We start from the raw sequence: 26891 nt of genomic DNA on the forward strand, positions 1-26891 counted from the left end.
CACCTCCAAGCCCTCCACCTCAGCAGCTAAGCCTTCCTCATCAAGGCTTGAGCTTGGACCACGCTGTCACGGGCCCGGCCGGGACCGTCCCGAACTGGAGCACCTGGTGATCCACTCCGATACCGAGTCGGATCTTGTGCCGGTACCGTCGCCAGCTTCACCTGACTCGCCCTCTGACAACGACCTGTCACCGCAGGACTCTCCACAGGTCATGCACCACCCTGAGCCAGCGTCGCCTACTGACGATCGCCGATCCTTCAGTGAGCATGTCATCAAAATGTCCAGGGCTCTGGACATTGAGCTGGCTTATCCTGAGGAGGCGGCCCGGGATCCGGTGGAACAAAGGGTCCATGGTCGGGTTCCAACCCCACCTTGCATCCCTCTCCTTCCGTCCCTGGAGACCATCATCAAACAGTCTTGGGACAGCCCTGCGGCATTGGTCAGCACCTTGCGGAAGGTGGAAACCCTCTACCGCGTTTCTCCGGCTTCCTGTCCGTGGCTTTCAACTCATCCAAGACAGAACTCGGCCATCGTAGAGGGCTCGCAGCTCGCCTCCACCCACAAGCAGGCCACCTCTCCAGTAGACCGGGAGGCTCGCAAGATCGATGGATTGGCTAAGAAGGCCTATTCAGCTTCTTGCTTAGCTGTCAAAGCCACCAACTACACTGCATGTATGGGGGCCTATGTGCAGTCCTTGATGGAGACTATCTCCCCCCCTGATTCCTGACGTCCCGGATGATGTCCAGAGGAAACTGGTTGAGGTCAGGGACGAGGCCCATTCCATAGGTGGATGGCTCATCACTGCGTGCCGCAACATCACGGACTGTGTGGGACGGGCGATGTCGGCGTCAATGGCACTCCGCCGACATGCCTGGCTGAGGGGCACTGACCTCACTCCTGGAGTTAAGTCAGCTATCGAAGAGATGCCTCTCGATGAGTCTGGGCTCTTCAACACCGACACCGACGACCGCCTCAATCGCAAGTTTAAGATGAAGGCAGCCGCGAGGAAACATGGCATGTCATCCTTGGTGTCAGCCCCGTTTCGCAAGAGACAGCGCCCATGGCAATCCCAAGGCCAGTCCTACAGACCATTTGGCCAGGACCGACAATTCCACCAGCAGGGCTCTCAACGATCCAGGCACGCGTCCCAGTCATCCTCCTCCCCTGGCCGACGTAATTTTCCTACCCGGCACCGAAAGCCCCGCCGGCAGGATGGTGACCAGGGTAAGAAGAGAGACTGATGAGGTCTAGCGCGCTTCGTCTCCTCTTCCCCGTTTTTCCTGGACATACTCAGGCCATTTGCTACCACCTGGGCCTCCATCACAACGGACTCATGGGTGCTCAACATCGTCCGTAGGGGATATGCCCTCGAGTTCCAAGAGCTCCCTAAGACCGGAGTCTTCATGTCCACCCCCCCTCGGACACCCTTCTCGACGAAGTGCGCACTTTGCTTAGCAAGGGGGCAATCTTGCTAAGGGCTTTTTTCTCCAGGTACTTTACGGTACCGAAGTCGGATGGAGGCATCAGACCCATCCTGGACTTGAGGGATCTGAATGTGTGTCTTGAATACCGGCGTTTCCGAATGGTAACCCTAGCTTCCATTCTTCCCTTGCTTCATCAGGGTCTCTGGTTTGCAACGATCAACCTGAAGGACGCTTATTTCCACATCGGGATTCGGGAGTCCCACCGGAGATTCCTCGCATTCGCCGTCGGTCCCGTTTCTTACCATTACAACGTGCTTCCCTTCGGTTTGGCCACGGCGCCCAAAGTTTTCACGAAGTGCATGGCACCGGTGGTAGCATACCTCCATCAAAAGGGCTTCATGGTTTTTCCATACCTGGACGACTGGCTGTTCGCCGCCGAGTCCCAACAGGAACTGCGGGAAGCAGTCTCGTTCGCCTTGCACCTCCTAGACTCCCTGGGTCTGGTCGTCAACCGAGAAAAGTCCCACTTCACACCGACCAGGCAGGTCAAATTCATCGGGGCCATCATCGACTCCGAAAGATGCTCCGCCTTTCTCCCTCCGGACTGTTTCCAGGCCCTGGCGGCATCTCTCAGGCCTTTCATCTCCCACAGGAGGGTGAGGGCCAGGGACGTTCAGGTCGCCCTGGGACACATGGCATCGACGACGTCTGTCACACCTTGGTCACAGCTTTGCCTCCGACCCCTACAGTCCTGGTTCCTCTCGCTCTTCTCTCCGATGGAGGACCCCCCGTCCAAGTGGCTCACGGTACCGAGACCGGTAGCCGCTTCTCTAAGATGGTGGTTGGACTGCCGCAACGTGTGCACCGGGATGCCTTTCCATCAGCCTCAGCCCCAACTGACTCTGACAACCGATGCTTCCCTGGAGGGATGGGGCGCCCACCTGCTCGACCTGGTCGTCAAGGACAAGTGGTCTGCCCAAGACAAGCTCCTCCACATCAACGCTTTGGAGATGCTGGCGGTGGAAAAGGCACTGAGGGCATTCGAATCCGCAGTCGCAGGAAAGGTGGTCCTCCTGAGGACGGACAACACCACTGTGATGTACTACGTCAACAAGCAAGGAGGCACCAGATCCAGGACCCTGCTCGACCTCACTCTTCGCATCTGGGACTGGTGCATCCAGAGACAGGTGCTCCTCCAGGCAATTCATCTCCCCGGAGAGGACAACGAGTTGGCGGATCGCCTCAGCAGATCTCCGTCGGTGTGCCACGAGTGGAGGCTCCATCCCAAGACGGTCAGCGACCTCTTCGACCGGTGGGGAACTCCCCGGATCGACCTCTTCGCGACCAGGTGGAACAGCCACTGTCCCCAGTTCTGCTCCAGGAAGCGAATGGACGGATCCCTCGGAGACGCGTTCGCTTTCCTCTGGATGGGAGAGCTCCTCTACGCCTTCCCTCCGTTCCCTCTCATCATCAGGGTGGTGTCCAAGATGACATCCGACCGGTCGCATGCGATCCTGATCACCCCGTGGTGGCCGAGACAACCTTGGTTCGCATCCCTTCTCCATCTTTCCAAGAGATCCTTCCTCCGCCTCGATCCTCGCCCGGACCTGCTGTCGATCCAGGATGGACAGATTCTCCACCCGGACATCGAGAGCCTACCGCTGGTGGCCTGGAACATACAGCCCTAACCGCCCTGCTGGAGGTGGTGAGGACGGTGATCCTGGCTGCAAGGAAACCTTCCACCCAGCGATCCTACGCCCTGAAATGGAAAAGGTTTAGCCTCTTCCTTGATCGAAAGGGCTTGTCTCCTGCTCAGGTGTCCACTCCAGTGGTGCTGGAGTTTTTGTTGGTGCTTTTGGATGAGGGGCTGTGCCTCGCATCCATCAAGTGCTATTTGTCTGCCATTTGTGCCAAGTACCAATTCGGGGGGAGGGCTTCCTTTTTTAGGGATCCCTTGGTGAAGGGGTTCCTTAAGGGATGTGCCAACCTGCACCCTCCTGTGTCGGTACCGGCGCCGGCTTGGAGCTTGGAGGCGGTACTGTCCGCACTCCAATCCAAGCCCTTTGAACCGATGGCCACAGCGGACTTGAGACTATTAACTTGGAAGACTGCCTTTCTTGTGGCCATCACTTCTGCCCGCCGTGCGGGCGAACTCTGTGCCTTGCGGAGGGACCAGCCCTTCCTAAGGTTTCACAAGGACAAGGTGGTCCTGCGGACAGACATTACTTTCTTGCCTAAGGTGGTGTCTGCTTTCCACATGTGCCAGGACATTGTGTTGCCGACCCTCGCTTCCAATCCGACTTCGGATGCGGAGCGGAGCCTTCACTCTCTTGATGTCAGGAGAGCGCTGGCGTTTTACTTGGACAGAACTGCTGCCTCCACTCGGTCCGAGAGACTTTTCCAATGCTACTCGGAACCGAAGAAGGGGTTGCCTGTGTCTGCGCAAAGGTTTTCCAAATGGGTGGCTGGTACCATCCACCTCTGCTATGAACTGTTGGGCAAACCTCTCCCTGGCAGGGTTCGGTCCCATTCCACAAGGGCGATGTCAGCATCCTCTGCATTCCTGTCGGGTATCCCCTTGGAGGATGTCTGCAAGGCTGCTGTCTGGTCCCAACCTCTGACTTTTATTAAGCACTATAGGTTGGACACCAGAGCCATCCGAGACGCAGCTTTCGGGAGGGCTGTGTTGGTTTCAGGTTTGTATTGATTGCACTACTGAACGTTTTGTGTTTTCAGCACTTATGTACAGATGTCACTGTTTTCGATTTGCCCATTGTTGATTTGCACAGTTTCTATGGGACTGGTCTTGCACGACCTCTTGTTCCCTTCTCAGGTTTAGCAATGTTATTGCTATGTTTGGTTTGTCCATCAACAAAAAGACTGACTCTTTTTATGGTTCAAGGTGTTTATTGTTCCAATAAATATGCCTTTGCTTTACCATAGCTTTGGTTTCAGGACACTCCCTCCGCCGCATACCTAAGCTTGTCAGTCTAAACCCATTTGTATGATTCGCAGAGACCACGAAGAAGAAGGACAGGTTGCTTACCTGTAACAGTATTTCTTCGAGTGGTCATCTGCGAATACATACAAATCCCACCCGTCCGTCCCCTCAGTGTCCTGCTCTTATTGGCTCTTTCCATCGCCTGCTTGGCGGAAAAATTGCGGAACTAGGGAAAGAGCGGGAAGGCAGGGGCCTTATAACGGGTGGGCGGAGTTACCGCCAAAAAGTTTCTATATGTTGCAAAGTAAACTTTGCCCAGTGATTCCAGAAGTTTCCGAGCAGCACTGCGCAGGCGCAGTAAAACCCATTTGTATGTATTCGCAGATGACCACTCAAAGAAATACTGTTACAGGTAAGCAACCTGTCCTTTTACTCCCCATGTGTGAAATTGTTCATTTCGAGCATGGCCCTGCCCATTCTGGTGCTTGAATGCTGCCAGTACAGAGTTGAAACAAAGGATGAGATTGACATTTGTGGCTCCAGTTTAATTTTTGAAGGTATTTGGAATCTAGATTTCAGTCACATCTCACTGTTTTCCTCTCTGTCTAAAAATGGAGGATTTTTCTTAAAGGGGGGGGGGGGGAGAGTGGAGTATAAGCTCGACTGCAGAAGGGTTGCCCAGAAATCCTTAAATGAACTCTTAAGAAGGGTCAACATCAAGGGAAATAATTATTTACTGAACTATGAGATGACATTGTAGAAACAGTTGATCTTAAGAAAACTTTGGATGCTGAAAGAATTGGTGACAGAATTGGTGAGGAGGTTCATCCTACCTTCATCTTTGTATAGTTTTCCACATAGTACATTGGAGGGAGCTCTTTATTCTATTTTCTGTTTGTATCCATAAACTGTCACCCTGCCACCACCATTCTAGCATAATACTGTTCTCTATGAGTACCGCTTGAATTCAAAGTTTATAACCTTAGAAAAAGCAAAATGTCAGGCGAAGCTTTTTCCTTTGATAGATTTTGAAACAAAACAAACAAACAGCTTCATTTATATACCACTTCATGCCGAATTAGTTTACAACTGTAAGCTAATTGCCCCCAACAATCTGGGTACTCATTTTAGCGACCTCAGAAGGATGCCAGGCTGAGTTGAGCTTGAGCCCTTTTGCTGGTATTGAACTCGCAACCTTATGGTTTTGAGTGAGCCCTGTAGTACAGGCATTTAACCACTGCGCCACCAGGGCTCCTATTGTGGGTTTCTTATTGGAATCCCAGGCCTTTACTCCTCCAGAGGGCAGTGCTCTCTGGATGACACTGTCATCTCAGCCTTTTCACATGCTTCTCCCATTCTACAAATTTGAAATACCTCTTACAAGTCTTAATTAGTAGCACCAGGAGCATTCACCTGAAATATGCTGATATTTTTGACCACTAATTGCTCTCATTAGTTATAATTGTACTTTAATTCTGCTTTGATACTTACTTTTATCATATTTAGCTCAGGATTTCAGAAATGCTATCTAGATTAGGTTTTGATCCAGATATTTTTGTTAAAATATTGTGTTGGGGAAATTCTGTCTTCTAATTATTAAAATGAAACTTGTTTCTAGTTGAAACTGCTTAAAGCCATTGGATATCTTTGGAGCTTAAAAATGTTGGCACCATTAAAAATGTCCTTAAAATAATATTCCTAGATTTCATTGATCAATGACTATAACTTACTTCCTCACACCTTTTGCATTGGTCCTTACAAATACCTGTTAGCAGTAATTCTTTTTGACCTCAACCTATATTGCTTACTGATATATGTCTGGCCAGACAGCTAAACTCACTCTGAAATAACTCCAATGTCAACTTTATTTTAGACCTAAACATCAACTAAAAAGAGAAATGTAGGAATGATGAGACAAGTTTAAAAGCAGATGAGAAAATCACACCTTGCAGATTGCAGAATAAAGTAACCGAAGAGAACCAGGTTGGAGAGAGCAGATCTTCTAGACATAACTGATCAAACATGACACAAAGGTCTGAAACAGATGGGCAAAAAGAAGTGGCTTCCAACTGCTTTGGGGCGGAGCGTTTCATGACACATGCCCCCAACATGGCCTGAACCAGCACCGCACTCTGGTCCTTTGGGCCAGAGCAAAAGGAGTTGAGATGATCCTTCCTACCTGTCTTCTCCGGCCCGTAGTTCAGTTGCTTACAGATTTGGGGGAACACAGTGTTACAAACCTGGGTCAATAAAACTCGTAGCAAAATACCCAACTGGAAGCACTGAGGCAATCTAATGTAGAAGATTATAAAGATGCGAAACTGAGTAACTAAATTGGAGAATCTAAACTATTCTATTTTTGCAAAAACAAGGCAAGTTAAATTGAAATCATATGTATAATGTACCTTCTGGAGAAAGTGTACAAATATGGACATGTCAGAATGCACAGTTTATGCACAAACCTATTCCCAGTTACAGGGTTTAAATCTATTAATTTATTATTAATATTAATCTATTTATGGGATATATTCAAGAATGATGCTTTAAAATAATACAGCATACATGTTTCTAGCAGAAAAATACAATAAGTATCAGTGATTGGAACAGATCATACCCACTGTAATATACAGTTAACAGTGCTAATAATCTGATATTGTCTAGCCTTCTCTAAATTTCCACACATCTAAAAATATATATAGAGAAGTATTTCAGATTTTTCTTTGTGTGTCCAACAGACAAGTGTTTCAAAGTAGGTGACTTGGATTGCCATCTTATTAATAATTACATATCCAGCAGAGTTAATGAAAAGTGAAGCAAGTACACATGATGCAGTTCTAATTCTGAAGTTGAATAAGTGTAGTCCTGTAAACTGTCTAGATCAGGGGTTCCCAAACTTTTTGACTCACAGAGCCCTTTTTAGAATCAGTTTATGAGGTGGAGCCCCTAAGAGGCCTACCCTATGTCTTACACGTTAATGGTGTTTAGGAATAATGTTAATTTTTGTTTCTTACTCTTTAATTTCTTTCAATTTTTATTTCTTTCATTTTCCTGGAGTGGCCGCTGAGCATCTGGGAGGTACATGTGGAACCGTAAGGGCTCCTTGGAGCACAGCTTAAGAACTGCTGGTCCAATTATACTCAAAGTTTTTAGAATGAACTGTTGGTTATACTCAATACTATGTATGGGTAATTGACCAAATTTGGTTACTGAAATGATCACTGATTTTACGGTGAAAGTACAAATATTTTTCAAATATAACTTTATATCTAACTTGCATCACGATTCTTTTTAGGTTAAATATTTGCCCTTTATTTGTTTAACTGATTTTTAAAAGCCTTTAAAAATATTGTTAAAGGTAAAAGGAAAAGGGAGTCCCCTTGACAGGAATGTCTAGTTGTAATCGACTCTAGGGGGCGGTGCTCATCTCCATTACTAAGGCAAAGAGCCAGTGTTGTCCAAGGACTGCATGACTACTGAATGCTGTTACCTTCCCACTGAAGTGGTACCTATTTATTTACTTGCATTTGCATGTTTTCAGACTGCTAGGTTGGCAGAAGCTGGTACTAGTGACAGGAGCTCACCCCATCACACACACTTAGGCCTCAGACTGTCAACCTTTCAGTCTTCAGAATTGATACCTTAACTACTAAGCCACCACATCACAAAACAGTAAACCAGGGATGTGGAAACCCTGGCTTGTTATTTATCGGCAGATGTATGCTGCTCCTATTTTCCTCACAAACAGCCGAGAAAATCTTGGCTTTTTGTGTCACTTGTGGGCATGTAGATTCTTTTCTCTATTTTGTTCTCCTACCAAATCAGAGAGAGAATCTAGGGTTTGTTTTTGGCTTCTTCTTCTTTTTCTTCTTCTTCTTCTTCTTTTTGGTAAGAGTACAAAAAATACAAAAGTTGTTGACAGCTAGATGATAGAATAAACTGTCTGTAGACCAAAACTCGAATTGTTTGTATACTTGCTCTTAGTGCAAGCTGAGTGATTTTTTATTGTATTTATACCCCACTATTCAGAAATGCTCCCAGAGTGGCTTACAAATTGACAGTTCCCTGCCCTCAGGTTTACAATCTAAAGACAGGACACACAAGGAAAGAGTACGGCAGTGGGGAAGGGGATTAAGTCTAGCAGAAACTTCCTCTTATTCTCTCTTTCTGAGGCCAGGGTGCTGGGAGTTGGAATGGAGGAAGGGCCTTTCTTCTGCTTCTGGCCTAGGTATGGTGTAGCTGTGCCTGCCTCTTATTCTGTCCCTCAGAGGCCATTATGTACCTTCATACCGCTTGTTAATGCTAAACCACATTTCTCACAGAATCCTGGCTTGTCATGTTGTGTGAATGCCGCTATTGTCATCATATACTTTTGAAAAACGACCATATAGCTTGTTATAAAAGTTTTCAAATAGACATTTGTCTAGATCAGTGGTTCATAGGGGTTGCCTAAGACCATCGGAAAACACATATTTGCATATAGCAATGAAAATAATTTTATGGGTGGGGGTCACCACAACATGAGGAACTATAATAAAGGGTCACGGCATTAGGAAGGTTGAGAATCACTGGTCTAGATATTGTCACGTATCTTGTAATATGTTTTTGAATATATATATTTTTATATTGAATTTACTCTCCATGTGAGTCAGTGACATTATCTCTGTCACTGAGCCTATTTTACTGCCGTATCTTGAAAACTACTACCTTCTTTCATCTACTTTAACCTCCATTTAAGTTTAGGGCTGTAATGGAACCCATTATGGGTAAAAGGTCTATGACTCAGTCATTGAGTCTCTCAAATTTGTGGGTTTTTTAATTGCTGCCATTAAAGCTTTATTAGTTTGTCATAAAATAAGTAATAATGTAAAATTTATTCATGTTAGCATATTACAGCTTAGCTTTTGTTATATATTAGGTTTATATGTTTATGTTTTCTGGAAATTGGTGTTCTCAGCTTAATACAAAATTTGTTTAAATTCTGCAAAACCTTATATTTAAGTAATCTCTATTAATCTAGATTTTCATTCTGTAATTTATATAATGGAAGGCGGTAGAAGTACTGTTTTAACCAATAGACTTGACTACAGGATGAAAGAACTTTCCTTGTATTTCAGATATACCCATAACTGCCACAGTTTTTAAGTATCCAGAAGCACCAGAGCTTATTTCTCCTTTTGTAACACTTAATTGAAATAATCAGTTTATATAATTCATAATGTTTATGTATATGTTGCATATAAAAAATGGACATTAGAAATGTAGCTAAAAGGGAGTGTGGTAACAAATGGTAGTGAGTAAATTCAGGAACACGGTGAAGGTTAAATTTCAAATGTTGAAAGCTTCTTTGTTATTCTCCCTCCCTCCAGTACACCACAGCTTCACATTAATTAATCATGTTCAAGTGAACAAACAAGGTAAAGTATCTGTGGAACAGTCATGGAATTGAGAGCATCTAAAGAACTGCCCTTCACATATTCTGTGCATTCTAATTGTATAAGAAGGAACCATCTAGGCAGAAGTTGCTGTTATTGTAATTTTCATGCATTATATTTGGGAACATTACTATGGTTTGCTTGTATTTAATTGAATGCGGTTTTGTTTCTTGGTGTTGACCATCACATTTGTTAAACGGATTGTCTCTGCTTTCAGGAATGCAAGATACTTTGCACTCTTGGCTTCTGTTTTACCTTTCTCAGGTGAGCAGCTTCAAGACAAAACATAATAGGGAAGTAGAGATTCTATCTCACTATCCATTCTGAAATTTGAGGAGAGCCCAGACATAAAGTTACAGTGGGCAGTTGCTACTGGCTGGGTTTTGGTTCGAAGACCACACATAGATGCCAAAATCCATGGATGCTCAAGTCCCATTTTATATATGTGTGTGTGTGTGTGTGTGTGTGTGTAGTAAAATTGTGTTATTTATAAAATGACTAAATCAAGGTTAGAAGCAGATATAAAATGGCTGATCCCCTTCTTGTCTCTTTCACCTTCTAGACAAGACAAATTTGTTTCACCTTAATTTTTTTTTGGCAGAGGACATTATTCAGGTTCTCAGGCTGCCCTGGAGGTCTGTAGTAGACCCCTACAATGACATCCCTGTTGTTTCTCTCCTTGATTAAGGAGTATTAAAAGAGATGGCTAATGTTATATCGGAGCCATTGGCAATAATCTTTGAGAACTCCTGGAGAACAGGAGAAGTGCCAGCAGACTGGAGGAAGGCAAATGCTGTCCTCATCTTCAAAAAGGGGGGAAAAAGAGGATCCTAACTATTATTGTCCAGTTAGCCTGACATCAATACCAGGAAAGATTCTAGAGCAGATCATTAAACAGAGAATCCGTAATGATCTAGAAGGCAATTCCATAATTGCAAAAAAGTCAACATGGGTTTCAGAGAAACAAGTCATGCCAGACAAATCTTACCTCTCTCTCTCTCTCTCTCTCTCTCTCTCTCTTTTTGATAAAATTATCAGCTTGTTAGATGAAGGGAATGCTGTGGATATAGTATATCTTGATTTCAGTAAGGCCGTTGACAAGGTTCCCCATGACATTCTCGCAAACAAGCTTGTAAAATGTGGGCTAGACAAGGCAACTGTTAGATGGATTTGTAATTGGTTGTCCAGCCGAACCCAAAGGGTGCTCAACAATGGCTCCTTTTCATCCTGGAGAGAAGTGACCAGTGGGAACCCACAGGGGTCTGTCCTGGGCCCTGTACTGTTCAACATCTTTATCAGTGACTTGGATGACAGACTTATCAAATTTGCAGATGACACAAAATTGGGAGGAGTTGCTAGCACCCCAGAGGACAGGACCAAAATTCAAAATGACCTGAAAAGACGAGAAAGCTGAGTCAAAGCTAACAAAATGAACTAAAACAAGGAGAAATGTAAGGTACTGCACTTAGGGTGGAAAACTGAAATGCACAGATATAGGATGGGGGATACCTGGCTGAACGAGACTACATGTGAAAAGGATCTGGAAGTCCAAGTAGACCTCAAGTTGAAGTAGACCTCTGTAGTAGACCCCTACAATGATATCCCTGTTGTTTCTCTCCTTGATTAAGGAGTATTAAAAGAGATGGCTAATGTTATATCGGAGCCATTGGCAATAATCTTTGAGAACTCCTGGAGAACAGGAGAAGTGCCAGCAGACTGGAGGAAGGCAAATGCTGTCCTGAGTCAACAGTACAATGCGACAGCTAAAAAGGCCAATGTAATTTTAGGCAGCATCAATAAAAGTATAGTGTCTGGATCAAGGGAAGTAATAATGCCACTCTATTCTGCTCTGGCCAGGCCCCACCTGGAATATTGTGTCCAGTTCTGGGCACCACAATTCAAAAAGGACATTGAGAAACTAGAGTGTGTACGAAGGAGAGCGACTAAAATGGAGAAGGGTCTGGAAACCATGCCCTATGAGGAAAGACTCAGGGAGCTGGGGATGTTTAGCCTGGAGAAGGTTATGAGGTGATATGATAGCCCTGTTTAAATATTTGAAAGGATGTCATATTGAGGAGGGAGCCAACTTGTTTTCTGCTGCTCCAGAGACTTGGGCCTGGAGCAGTTGCGATCTCTTCCAACTCTGATTCTAGTTTTTACCCAGACACTCTCAGCCTGGCTTCAAGGATTTAACTTATAGATCTCTTCACAGGTGTAAATATCCCTGACATGTAATTCTATTCTTCCTCCCCTCCTGTTTGTTCTATTTCTCTGAATAGAATGTAGCAATACAGGTGGGCTATCTATGGCTTGCTCATAGCTTTCCCAAGTAGAGAAGTCTCTTGATATGCGCTTTGAACATCACAGACATGACTTACTCTCAAAAAGGAGAAGAGGCAAATACTGGAGAGCACTCAATGGAATCCACAGGCAAAAAGGGTGACGAGTCTGCAAGTACTCCAGAGGCAGAATGTTGTTGTTGTTGTATCCCTTCAAGTCATTTCCAATCTAGGGTGGCCTTAAGATAAACCTGTCATGGGGTATTCCTGAGGAAATTTACCTTTACCTTTCTCTGAGGCTGGGAGAGTATGACTTGCCCAAGGTCATCCAGTAGGTTTCCCTGGCTGAGCAGGGACTCATCCCCTGGTTTCCTGAGCTGTAGTCCAGTTCAAACTGCTACACTAAGTTGGCTCGCTTGCAGGAAAGTAGTAATCTGCTAGTGCTGCAAAACCATCTGGTCTGCTAAACCAAATTCCTTTGATGAAAAAGGGAAGTGCCAAACAGCCGCCACTGTTGCCATTTCCCCACCAAAACATTCAAAAAGTGGTTACTTTTCAGTGTCTTAGCTTTATGTAAACTTGAAGGGTTGAACTGTCGGTGTCAGTCCATTATGTTCCATAAAAACTGGAAATTAGTTTATATTTTGTTGTTTGAGTGTGATAGTAAATAGCCATCCTGTGTTTTTAAAGTCATAAACATAATAACCTGAGAACTAAAACCTTAGCAAAACATACTGGAATACATAAAACGAAAGTGAAAGATAACACTGAATGATCATTAGATGATAGTGTGTTCTTCATTCAGTCTAGAGCTCTCTGTGGAAGTTTCTTAAGAGGTTCTAAAGCTTTGCTAAGTGAGGGTTTTGCCCTTTCTCTTAATCAGGTGTTTCCCATGCCCAATGGCTGCCTCAAATGTGGAATTTTTCCTTTCTTAAAATCTCTGCTCTTTATGTTGGATTTCTCAACTATGTGTATACTGCCAATTTAATTTAGTGTATCCTCTACTTTTACCATCATATTTTTTTTTCATAATACCAGTCCATCTGAGGTCTTTCTCTTGCTGCTTTCCTCCAGAACACCATGTTCCAGTGATTTTGGATACCCAGGCAGGTTTTATCACTTTCTCATGCCATCCACAGTCCGTCCACCATTTTACCCAGCATCTTTCAGCCATTCTGTTCATTATTGTTAGCCTTTTATTTACTTTTTAAATACCAGATATAATATATGAACCGTTTGCTGTCCAAATCCCAGTTTCTCATTTTGTGATCTTCAACTCACAAAATTACAACTTATGGTGAAATGTTTTGGGTTGTGAATTTGTTTGAATTTTGAAATAGTTGCATATACATAATGAGATGTATGGAGATGGGACCCAAATCTAACCATAAAATTCTTCTGTTTCATATACACTGTATAAACATAGTGTGAAGGTAATTTTATACATAATACTTTTACAAACTTTGTGCATGAAACAAAGTTTGTCTACCTATCTATCCCTCCTTCCTTCCACTTTTCTAGCCAAAGAGACCTGAGGGTCAGCCCAGTCGTACCACAAACTCTGTTTCTGCTCCTGTGCAACGCCAGGTCCATAAAAAATAAGACCCACATTATATATGACCTTTTGCAGGATAAAAACTGCGACCTGGCGTGCATTACTGAGACCTGGCGTGCTTGGGCCTGAGAGTGAGGCAGTGTGGGCCCAGGCCCTCCCAGCCGGGTACTCAGTCAAGGACCAGATCAGGTTAGGTGGGCGGGGGGCGGTGTTGCCTTGGTCCATAAAAACACCCTTTCCTTAACCAGGATCCCAGTCCGGAAAACAGATTACATCGAGTGTATTTACCTGACCCTGAAGGCCAGAGACAGTTTGGGGATTCTGTTGGTCTACCGGCCACCCCGTGCACTAACAGACTCCCTGGCCGAGCTGACGCAGCTGGTCTCGGAGCTGGTGTTGGAGTCCCCTAGGCTTCTTGTCCTGGGGGACCTCAACATCCCTTTCGAGGCCAGTGATATTCCAACAGGTGCAGCTCGGGAGTTCATGACTACCATGACAGCCATGGGCCTGTCTCAATTAGTCTCAGGGCCAATGCATTGTGCTGGTAATACTCTCGATGTGATCTTCAGTACGGACATGGAGGCTCCGTGGGCAGAGATTTCTAAAGTCTCTCCCCTGTCATGGACGGATCATTTCTTGGTTGAGGCTTGAATCAAGGCTTCTACCTTTAACCCCCCCGGGGGTGGCGGACCCATTAGGATGGTCCACCCTCGAAGGCTGATGGAACCCATAAGGTTCGAAGAAGCCCTAGAGGGGTATACGACTGGTACTGACGGCGATTCTGTTGATGCCCTAACTAACATCTGGGATGCTAACCTTTCTAGGGCTATACACAGTATCGCTCCCAAGCGTCCTTTCTGGCCTGCTTCCAACAAACAACCCTGGTATACGGAAGATCTCAGGGTAAGGAAGCAGGCTGCGCAACTACTAGAGCGTAACTGGCGAAGACATCAGCGCTTATCCGACAGGACACTCCTTCGCTCTCATTTGAAGGCTTACAGAGTGGCAATAGGTGCAGCGAAGAACTCATTCTATGCTGCACGTATTGCATCCGCAGAGTTGCGTCCAGCAGAGCTGTTCAGGGTTGTGAGGGAGCTAACTCAGCTCCCCCCCTCCCTGAGCCCTATTCTGGAACCATCTAAAGCCTGCTGTGACGAATTTAACAACTTCTTTGCGGATAAAATCTCTCGGATAAGGGCTGATCTCGACGCCAGTATTTATGCAGATCCTATAAGAGAGGCATCCGAAGCGTCCGTGGCCCCTGTTATACTGGATCACTTTGAGTTTGTTAGTACCGAGGAGGTGGACAAGATCCTTCAAAGTGTTAGGAAGACGACTTGCTCCCTTGATCCCTGTCCCTCATGGCTGGCAGCTCAGGGGGGAGATGCAGTGTTAACACTCTTGCATCTCATTATCAATACATCTCTAAGAGAGGGCCTGTTTCCATCCAAATTGAAATTAGCAGTGGTTAAACCCCTGCTAAAGAAGCCCTCCTTAGACCCCCTGATCCATAATAATTATCGGCCCCTCGCTGCTGCCTTTCTTGGGGAAGGTGATCGAGAGAGCAGTCGCTTTCCAGCTTCAATCGATCTTGGAGGACACCAATTTTCTGGACCCATTTCAAACTGGCTTCCGGGCGGGCTATGGAGTTGAGACTGCCATGGTCGCCTTAATTGATGACCTCCGTCTGGGAATGGACAGGGGAAGCGTGTCCCTGTTAGTGCTTCTGGACATCTCAGCGGCTTTTGATACCATCGACCATGGTATCCTTCTGGAGCGCCTGAGGGGGTTGGGTATTGGGGGCACTGCTCTGCAGTGGTTCCGGTCCTACCTCTCGGGCAGATTCCAGATGGTGGAGCTGGGGGACTGTCGCTCCAATAAGAGGGCCCTCACATCTGGTGTCCCTCAGGGAGCGATTTTGTCCCCTATGCTATTTAACATCTACATGAAACCGCTGGGAGAGATCGTCCGGAGACACGGGGCGCGGTGTTATCAGTACGCTGATGACACACAAATAGTTTTCTCTGTGTCTCCGACTGATGCAGTAACTAAGGACGGCATCTCTCCTCTAGATGCCTGCTTGGCGTCGGTAATGGGCTGGATGAGGGAGAACAAACTCAGTGTGAATCCAGGGAAAATGGAAGTACTGGTGATAGGTGGTGAGATTTGTCATCCGGTCCTGAACGGGGTCACGCTCCCCTTGAAGGACTCGGTGCGCAGCTTGGGTGTACTCCTTGACTCGTCGCTCCAGCTGACATCTCAGGTGGATGCGACGGTCAGGAGTGCTTGTTATCAGCTTCGGCTGATACGCCAGCTGCGTCCCTACCTGGACCATAGGGACCTTGAAACTGTTGTACATGCTTTGGTAACCTCTCAATTGGACTTCTGCAATGCGCTCTACATGGGGCAACCCTTGTACCAAACCCGGAAGCTGCAGATGGTGCAGAATATGGCAGCTAGACTGGTTGCTGGTAGCTCCAGGTCGGACCATATAACACCCATTTTAAAAGATCTTCGCTGGCTGCCTATTCGCTTCTGAGCTCAATACAAGGTGTTGGTTTTGACCTATAAAGCCCTAAATGACTTGGGCCCAGGGTACTTGGAGGACCGCCTCTCCCCATATAATCCGCCCCGCACTCTTCGAACATCCGGGACAAATTTGTTGGAGGTCCCTAGGTCACATTTTGTGAAGACCTCAGAGAGGGCTTTTGCCATCGCTGCCCCTTCTCTTTGGAATAAGCTCCCTGTAGAGCTCTGCTCCGCCGCTTCATTAGCTTCTTTTAAGAAAAATTTAAAAACGCATTTATTTCGGTTGGCCTTCCCACCTTAGTTAATTGTTCTTTCTCTGCCCCTTGTCCTTTTCCTTTTGACCCCGGACTATCGTAAATTGATTTTTCCCTTTTCTTGCCCTTGACGTGTGTATTCTATTGATTCCTGTTCCTATTCCTTGTAGCAATGTTTTTAACCTTATATTGTAACTGTTTTATCCTGTATTGTAATGTTTTTAACCTTTGTAAGCTGCCTTGATCATCTCTATGGAAAGGCGGGGTAAAAATAAAAATTATTATTATTATTATTATTATTATTATTACCTTGAACCATGAGAATGCAAAAGTGTCACTATCTCAGCCAGCCATGTGGACAATACTGAAATATTTTAGAATTCCAGATAAAGAATACTCAACTTGTATTCAATTGCTGTATTATTTTATAACATATTTGCATATTTTACCCAAGTACAAATAATATTAATACTATTTTATGTTGACTAAAATCAGTTAACTGTTCTCAAAAAAATAATTCATGTCATTTGTGTCTTAATGTTGTGTAGGTTATTTATTGTTGTGTGTCTTCAAGTCATTTCTGGCTTACGGCGACTCTAAGGCTGGGTTTTCTTGACAAGATTTGTACAAGCAGGTTTGCCTTTGCCAATCTCTGAGGCTAAGAGAGTGTTACTTGACCAGAGTCAACCAGTGGGTTTCATGGTGAAGCAGTGATTTGAACCCTGCTATCCAGAGTTGTAGTCTAACTCTAAAACTTCTACACTACACTGGCTGTCATAGCTGGTTTTAATTCAATATGGCTGCTGCATGCCACTGCCAAGAGCCAGGGGCAGAAGTATCGGTTAACAATCATTCTTCCAGGCCACAGCTGTATCTTTTGTCATATTTTGTCTTTCAGATAAATAGTAGTTTATTTGATGGGGGTAAATAGGGGAAGTGATGCATGATAAGATTTAAACCCACATATCCCCAGGGTTTTTATCCCGCTTTATGGTATTATTGCAACTGCTTCCTACTGGTTTTTTTTAAAGTGGTATATTCCAAATTCTCTGTGTCTCATCTATCTTGAATCTTGAAATAAAGTAGCAAAAGGACAAGATGAAGGGAAAGAGATTTTGAAAATGTCTTGAATGAGAAATTTCTAGGAAGGTTTCAAAAATAATTCAATCACTATGGAACCTATAGATGTTATTGGGGCTTAGTTGGGAAGACAGGATGGTGCTCTGACCTCTCATAGAATTAATCTAGTAAAGTGATTCTATCAGTTTGGATGTTCATATTCTGGCTGATTGAGCTAAGTTCTGTATTCTTGCATCCATGAATTTTATCCTGGTGCTTTCCCTTCCCTCCTCTTTTCTTTGCACAGATTTTTGTAGGTGACATAAATCAGCATAGCTCCAGATTATGCCTGCCTATGTACTTTGAAGGATGTTGTGGAATGAGATATCCTGTACGTTCTCATGCAACACACCTTGCCTCAACTGTACAAAAAGGGGCTGAGGGATTCCTGTTTGCAGCTTCATCCCATGACTTCTGTTTGGCTGCAAAGGGGCACTTGGATGTATTGTCGCTTATTCCACCATGGGTGAATCCATGGTAAAGAATCCATGGGTATGGAGGGTCAACTGTATAGTGTAATAGTGTTATCTTTGTGTGGAGAAAAACAGTTTGGCTGGTGACACTATTTGGTAACGTTATCTTTTTGCTAACATTAATTGTTGTATCTGCTTGGGCTGTCTGCTGGAATAAGCCTTGGAGATATAGTATTAAGGTGGGTTTAGTCATGAGAGAGAGCCATAAGGTGGTGCTGGGGAATTGCTTTTTCTACCTCTTGGCCTTTGGGGAGCCAGAGGTTATTGTTCCCTACACTAGGGGGAAAACATTTTCAAACGTTTGAGATAAATGTCTTCAGCTCTATTTCTTTGAAGAAATGGCTGGGTATGGTAATGCGATGGGTGAGATAAACAAGCTGTGGGTTTTAAAAGTCTGCTGATATAGATGAAGGCTTATAACCAGCTTTGATAGGGTTGCTCTCCCTTTCAGAGACAAAGTTTGCAGCTTAAAATGGTACACTCAAGGGCTAAACAGGCCACTCCTAAGGGGTGGCCTGCAGCCACCTCTTTCTTCACCAGATCAGGGCCATGGCAACCGCATGCTGCGTCTCTGTTCTGGTCTTTCCAAGGCGCAAAAAGGAGCTGCAAAAAGCGGCTCATTATTGCACCGCAGTATTGCCGGTGCTGTGACTTTTTGGCGCTGCGTCATCCGGTGGGATGCGCGGTGTCACACCGGCATGAGGGTGGAGTCAGGGCATGTGTCATGTGTACATCACGCTCCCACTTCACCCCCATGCCGGTCTGTACAGCCCCTTCATGCAACCCTATCTACAGACCATGGGTTTGATTTAGTAACATGTGTCCTGTTTTTGTTTTTATTTATAATGCACTGTATGCCTCTCTTATAAAAATGAAAGCTAAAAAATATTGTTCTATAAAATATTTCACTAGCATGCTAAGGGGTAGCAGAGGCATATAAAGTGCTCTAATTTTGTTCTTAACATTTTGTACATTTGCCTATGCTATTAAACAAAGTTTCCATTTCTGATACCATCCATTCAAAATCATATATATTTTTGTCCATCTTAAATCTCTCATTGTCTGTATGAGAACCATACCTTGAGATTCCAATTCCTCTCTAGATTTCATACTTAACTGTTCTTTATCCATTATTATTAACTCTTAACATTACAGTACTCTTGGTGATATTTACTCCAACTGGTCCGGACTAGACTGCAAACTGTGATCCAGAGGACCTTTGCTTCAGCTGCCCGTAGACTGTAGAATGACCTGCCATGAGAGATTTGACAGCTAAGCTTTAAAACAGTATTAAAGCTATCCAATCAATTTTAAACTATTAATTTAAATTGGTATATTTTAAATCTATGTTGTACCCTTCCTCAAGCCTTGGCAAGAAGTGGGTAAGAAATAACAACAACAACTTACTCTTTTGTTGAACTAGTATATTCTAGACTATCAGATGAAAGCTAATTTGTGAGGTTTCTTTTTTATAATTTGAATTGCAGTAATGTGGTGTGTGTGTGTGTAATATTACACAACTGGACTTATTCCACTTTTATTCCACTTTTTATTTTGAAGTCTCCATGCCTGATATTCAGAATTCTGAGCAGTTAAGCAGTTAATTTATTTCAGAGGTAGGGAAATACAGCCTATGGCGGTACCCCATTTCACCTCCTGGCCATTTTGTGCATCCCTCACATCCTCCCCAAAGCCTCTAGAGCTCTTAAGTACAGTTGGCCCTTCCCTTATGCGGGGGAACCATTCTGCTGCCAACACCCCCCTGCAAGGGAGAAAACACATATGCTCAAGTCCCATTAGTCCAGAATGTGTCAGCGTTTTTTCTGGCATGGCTTCCAGCGTATGTTGGAAGCCCATAAGGTGGGCCCATGTATAACCCAGGCACACTGTAATTTAAAATATTTTTTACACAAAATATTACCAATCAGATGGCCCAAAGCACAGCCTGGAAAGAGCCCCCAGCCCAGAAAACCAGTTTTATATGTAGAAAACTGGACTAAACAGTGTGAAAATCTTCAGAAGTGCAAACTGAATTGCATTTTCAACTGACTTGACCAAAACAAAAAACAGAAAAACACAAAAGTAGTCCACCATAGGGGTGAAAATTGCCCCCTACACAGTGGAGTCTAGGATTTTACCTATTTGTTACAACCTGACTAGTGGACTAGTGTATTCAAACAGATAAGAAATACACTTGACAAATACCACATAGTTAATAAATAAGTTCTTTCATTGCAGACCAAATTGAGTATCAACAACTTGCTGTCAGATTTTTAGTTTATTAGAAATTCTTTAAGGCTGTGTGTGTGTGTGTGTGTGTGTGTAAGGCCCTTCACAATTTGGGTATTTCCACACATGTTTTAAATAAGATGTTTTTGGAGAGTCTTGTACGTTTATGGATTGTATTAATAGTATTGATTAAGTGTCAGACAGTAGGAGTTGCTGGCCGAATGTCCACTGTGAAATGTAATAGCATTAATGAAGAAAGTACCATGTGGCTAGTTAGGCAGGTGATGCAGCCCAGTAGTCTGCTGCATGGGTATTAATGTGAGCCCCTGTTTTTTCCACATGATTAAAGGAGGCCATCTGTTCTTTGTTAAATATTTACAGAAACAGCTTTTCTCTAAAAGATTTAGGGGTGTGTGAGTCTAAGAAACAGTGAAATATTTCTGAATACTTTTAGAGATGTATCAAAAATAAAATTACTTCTTATCAAACAAGATTGTTGCCTACTGCTTATCACAAAGGATTATTTAACTTTTACTGTTGCTTTTATGTATAAGATGATTATTTTTTACCAATGTGATAAATTTTTACTTAAAGAAGTAATAGCAAAATTATGTATTTGAAATCTTCAGTACATCGTATTCATATAGTAAAAATTATTTGAAATAAATTGATGGGTTTAGAAAAGGGACCATGGTAGCTTGCTTTTTGAAGAGCAAGTCTGCAGAACTTGGGCCCCTCACTTTAAAAACTAACCCTGTGATGAAAGTTAAGGTCTGTATGTGTGCATTTCCCTTCAGTAGAGAAAGGCTGTCAGTTCAAGGCATATACAAAAGTATCCTGTTTTTAATTTCCTTTTAGTCAGTGGTGTCTCAAGGGGGGTGTGCTGTGGTGTGGACCACACTGGGTAGCACCCCAGAGGGGGTGTCATCAGTGCATGCACTGTTGTGAACTGTTGTAATGGAATTATCACTTTTTCTTATCGTTTGTAATGAGGTAGTATCCATTTTGGATTAGAATTTGTTAATGGTCTTCATAGGCTTATTATATCTTGTATGTTATTAATCTGTGTGATATTCTAAAAGTGTTTGGATTATTTTTGTTTTCCAAATCATTCTGGCTGGTATGAAAAAATGTTTTACAGCATTTTCAGTCAATAAAATTTCAGAAGACCAAACCTAAAACATATATTAAACTATTGCCTTATTTGTTTTTCCTAGCATTCTCCATCAGAATCCTTCCTAGAGAAATCAGTGCCAGACATGACTCAGGTTAGTGGACCGAATGCCCAGCTACTGAAAAATGATGATTACCTTCCATCAATTGAACAGCAGCCCCAACAGAAGAAAAAGAAAAAGAAAAATAATCACATTGCTGCAGAAGGTCCTGGCAAAGGATTTGGCAAGGAAGGCTTTCTTGGTGGGCTTGACAGCCAGGATCCTACCAGGAAATCATTGGACTGTTCCCAAGAAGAGAAAAAGAAGAAGAAAAGGCCTAAAGTGAAAAAAGATCCAAAAGAACCGAAGGAGAAGAAGGAGCCTAAAGAACCCAAGACTCCCAAAACCCCTAAGGTCCCTAAAGAGCCAAAGGAGAAGAAAACTAAAAATGCCACACCAAAACCCAAGATCAACAAAAAGTCAAAGTATGTAATTTTTGTTAACGTATTAGTATTCCTCATTTAATACATTGTTACAGATGCAATCTTAAAATGGTATTTACGTTGTTAGCAAACATTTGATCCTAGAATAATATGTAGAAAATAATGACTAATTTTTAAATTTCCAAAATAACTTATTTAGAACCAGGTGATGTGAACTGGGCAAAATAGTGTACTATTTGTATTAATAGTTACCTTTGGTTTCCTAAAATGACAGACACATTATATGCACAGCTATACCCAGATGATTATAGTCCTCAGTTTTCATCAGTTGTGTAAATCTGTGAAACAACTGGTGAAGATTTATTAGAGAAGGGATACTGAATTAATCCCTATCTTCCTTTCTAAAGGCAGGATTCAGATCCTGATTACTTGCAGAAATAGAAATACACCTGTAATTATGTGTTGCATGAATGGCTGAAGAGTATCAGCACACTTTGTTACACTTCCTGGCCTCAGAAACACATTACTATAACTATAGGTATACCTCAATGAATGAACCCTATGTGTTTCAGGGGATTCCTTCTTTAACAAAAAAAATTGGTACCAGAAGCAAAATAACATGGAAAGAACAGGGTTTCTGCACCATAAAAAATATATTGCAGCAGACATTTTATCCAAAGCAATTACAGTGGGCCCTTATGCGGGAGATCCGTTCTGGACCCCTCCCCCTCATGTAAGGGAAAAAACACATATGCTCAAGCCACATTGAAAACAATGGGGTGCGTAAATGCTATGTGATGTGTGTGCCACAGGTGCACACACCATTGTTTTTTCCAACATGTGGCTTCAGCATAAGCCGAAAGCTGCGTATGGCAAACCTGTGTATGGCACAGTGCACTGTAGTATGCACATGTGAAATGGAATATCCAAGTTCAAGTAAGCCTTAACTAAGTTAACAAAAACATTCTGAATCTCTTAGTGACCATTTGAAAGTTTCTTCCAAGATGTTTTCAGGGACGATTTTTCTTTTCACAAGCCTCCACGTTTCTTCTGGTTTCCATTTTGTCAGCTAGATTTCTAAATCCATACTTTTAAAAATGTGACGGGATAGCTAGTGGGGCAGGTTCATCTGCTTTCCCGTCTTTTCTCTGTTTTGCTGTTCACGAGATCTTAAGAAGGGGTTCTGTTTACCTTTCCTGTTGTAAGCAAGCACACAGTATGATTACCTGCAGTATGATTGGCTAGAGTAGACTCTTGCTCTTTTCCAGTGCAGGCTTCAGTGCATTGTTTACTGCAGACATGTTGTCAACACTGAAAGTCTATGCTTCTCCAGTCTTCCTTCACTGTCCTTCTAATGTTGATGCTGCTGATAGAAACCTTCCATCTAGATAGAGGAGGAAAAACAAAAAGGGAAGCCTAGATGGCATAAAAAGACTTTGTATAAAGGAGCTTCATTGTGAGAGGCTTTGTTGACAGAATTATAGCTATATTAGCTTGAGTAACTTGGAATATTTTAATATGTTTGATAAACAGGGTCTTATATAACAATATGTGAATCAGCCTTTATGGTGTCTCAAGATGCTTTGTTGTGCTGCAAAATAAACGGGTAATTTATTTTGACAGTGAACAGCATTATTTGTGAATGCTTTGAAAATAAACATGAGATGATCTCAGTTTACTTATATGTCTAAAACATGTAAGGGATAAGTAGGCCTGGAAAAGGCTTTTGAAAAATGTGACTTGACTTTGTTATTATTTTTTCATCTGTGGCTATTCTAGAGGTGTAGAAACATTTTTTCATGTTTTCTTAGATCTAAACTGTGAGAAAAACATCTCAGTTTTTGAACTTGATTTTGCTGCCATTCCTCTTCCTCCAAGCCCTCTATCTCATGTACCTTAGTGGTCAAAATTAACCTAACCTTTGAGTGGTCAGAATCAATTATTAAAAATGCATGTACTTCTAAATAAAAAGGAGGTACTAAAAGGGGTTAAACTACCACACATACAAGTACAAGTCAACCTCATTTATAAGTCATGGCAGGTCTTGGGGCCAAAATCATAGATTTTTATATGACCCATGGATAAGTCAAGGATAAAACTTGGTCATGTAACAAAGGATGTTAAGGGGAAAGCACCACTTCCTTCCCCCCATCTCCTTTGGACCTTTCCTGACCACCTAACACCACTTCCCTGGTGCTGGAGAAGAAGGTTTTATCATCAGATTGAAAAGGGAAGGAATTGGAGACAATGTTTAAATCAATGCAACATCTGTGAAAGAAAGTTGTTCTTGTAAGCCAAGCAAGGCTGAGGAATTTCGAACTCCCTCCCTAGAGAAGCCAGGAGCTTCATCCCTTCTTTCCTTTCAGAAGTAGATAAAAACATTTTTATGCTCTCAGAATTTTTCAGAATGATGGAGGTTGGGCTTGTAAAGAGGAAATGTGACCAGGCAAGCTCCTCCCCTGAAAGCTCTCCTTCCAGGCTCCACATGAGAGCCCTGCCTCAATTGCTCCTAATGTTGCTGAAAGCTCTCTCCCTTCTCATTCTCCTAGGCGGGGCTTCCCTTTGAGAACCCAGGGATGGCTATTTACCCACTGGGACTTCATAAAAACCTGGACTGGAGGCAATTACTGGGATACGGGTTCTGGTTTAAAGCAGCCCCTTCTTCCTTTTCTCCTTAGTGGCCCCCTGCTCCTACCTTGAATGCCTCTCGGGTTACACCTAAGATAGGGAGGAGTCTCAGGGAGCCAGAGCTAACCCTCCACTCTCCCCTGCACCTTGGATGCCTCTCAGAATACATCCAAGGTGGAGAGGAGGCTCTGGGAGCCAGGGTTTTAGTCTGGACCTAAGCCATATAGGGATTTATAGGTCATGACCAGCATTTTGAGTTGTGCTCTGAAATTAACTGGTAGCCAGTGAAGCTGTTTCTTCAAGTGAGTTATATATTCCTTGGAACTGGCCCCAGTCAAGATTTTAGTTGAGGTTCCTGAACAGTTTCCAAAGGTAGCCTCACATAGAGTGTGTTACAATAGTCCAAACAGGATTTAGTCTTCTAATCTTTTGGATTTAGTCTGCATTTTGATTGATGAATGTGTTAAGGGTTAAAAGCCAGCGAACACAGAAATGTTTAGATGTGTGGTGACCATGAACATTCAGCACACGGAGGATGAAGCTAATTAACTACAGCTGTTGCTCATAGGTACAAGGTCATTCTGCTGCCTGCGTGCAGCAAGCTGAAGATGAACATGTGTCTAGTTAGACAAGAGGACAATTTTCTGTGTGGGACAGGAAAAGGCTGAGTTTGTGGGACCGCATGGTTTGGGGTCTATATAAACTAAGGAACTTCCGGTAATTGTTGTGGGTTTTGAGAGAGGAGTTGATTGTGAGTTCTGTATAGTCGTGTTGGTTGTTTGGTTGCACTTTGTAAATCAAGATAAGCACTTTCGGGAGCTTGGCTTGTCTGGTCGTTAATCAGCAGAAGCCTGGCAGTGAATGCTGGAGAGTTCCCGTCAGTACCTGCCTTCCATCATTTCTGGAAGACATCCATCTGCTGTTATCTTCGCTGAGGGCTGTGAACACGTTTCTAAAATTGTCAGCTACTCTGACAGAATGAACCAATTTATAGAAAATATGGAATAATTCTGATATCTTTAATGTAACTTTAATGTGATGTTCTGTCATTGTTATTTTTGTTTTCTTAACACTGAAGTGTCACCCTGCTTTTCTTTAACTTTCATCAGTAGTCATTCCAAGTCAATTCTATTTTCTGCTAGTGGTATGAAGTCCTATGCATGACTTAGATTGCTGATGTTGCTTCCTCCAATTTCCTGCTTTCTTCCTCGGCCTTTTTCTGTATGATGTGGTGTGCATATATGATTCCAATATTATAAAATTCAGCCTTGCCTTGACCCTCTTCCCAGTTGGAAATCAGTCTGTTTCTCCATATTCAGTCCTGACCGTGGCCTTTTGTGCATAGTATCCATTACATATCCATTACATAGGGCAATTGAACACTGTAGCATTCCCAATTCTTAGAGCAGTTCATAGTTTTTCTTGATCTATACAGTCAAAGCCTTTTCTGTAATTTATAAAGCACAGGCTGATTTTATTCTGAGATCATGTAGTGTGGTCCATTAGCCCGGACATGTTTGCAGTATGATCACTAGTGCTTCTTCCTTTTCAGAACACATTTGGCATTTCTTCTACATTTCTGGTGTCCCCTTTCTGAGAGACTATATTGAGCACTTTCAGTCTGTGACTATGTTTTTATTTTTCCTGTTTGTTGACAGTTTTTTCTTACAATTTGGATGGTTTCCATCTATATACAGTCTGCCCTTGCCTTACGTGGGGGGCTCATGCATGCTGTGTGGTTGTGCGCATGTGCTACGGGTGCGTGCGCCATTCTCCCAACCTCCTGGTGGCTTCTTCATAAGCTGGAAGCCGCCTATAACGAGCCCACGTATGGTGTGAGCTCACTGTAGTTTGAAATATGCCATCTGTTTCTGGTCATTAATTTCTTTGAGATGCTTGCAGAGCAGCTTTCATGTCACTTTTTAAAATCACAGAATCTTGATCCAAAGGTTGTTCCTTGATGAAATCTATTGCACCTTTGATTTTATTGCTTCCATATTTTATTACTTCCATTGTCTTTTTATTTTGTTCTGATCATATAAAGTGTTCCCCTTCTTGTCACACAGTATCTGTATCCTTGGTTTAAATTTTGTTTTGCTTTTTCCTGGTCTTGTGGAAGAGGTCTCTTGTTCTGTCACTTTTGCTGTCTTGTTCTGTAGCAGCGATTCATGTTCTGTATTATAATCTGCTCCTGGCCTTGTTTTTGCAGAGAATGGAGTGTCTTCACCTTCTTCTTCTAATTATATAGTCTATTTTTTCAGTGAATACTGTATACCAGTATCAGTACAGTCCCTGAAGAATGTATTAGTAACTACAGTCCAAAACGCACTGCAGAAATAATCAAGCTTAAAACTGCTTTAACTGCCATGGCTTAGTGCTTGGCGATTCTGGGTACTATAGTTTTGTGAAACAATTAGTCTACTCTGTCAGA

At 43.3% G+C, this 26891-nt stretch overlaps 1 protein-coding gene across 1 annotated transcript in view; it reads left to right on the forward strand.

Annotated features, from left to right (window-relative positions):
* The window catches only part of CHD7 (chromodomain helicase DNA binding protein 7), a 209962-nt gene that overhangs the window by 92079 nt on the left and 90992 nt on the right, over positions 1-26891 (forward strand). The window contains exon 4 of the mRNA XM_089517366.1: positions 21453-21874. Within this exon, the coding sequence (XP_089373492.1) occupies positions 21453-21874 (422 nt within the window). The remainder of the gene's footprint in view (positions 1-21452; positions 21875-26891) is intronic.

Source organism: Sceloporus occidentalis, unplaced genomic scaffold (assembly GCF_023333645.1).
Source record: "Sceloporus occidentalis isolate IW3139 unplaced genomic scaffold, rSceOcc1.0.p SCAF_3, whole genome shotgun sequence".
In the NCBI taxonomy this organism is placed as follows: Eukaryota; Metazoa; Chordata; class Lepidosauria; order Squamata; family Phrynosomatidae; genus Sceloporus; species Sceloporus occidentalis.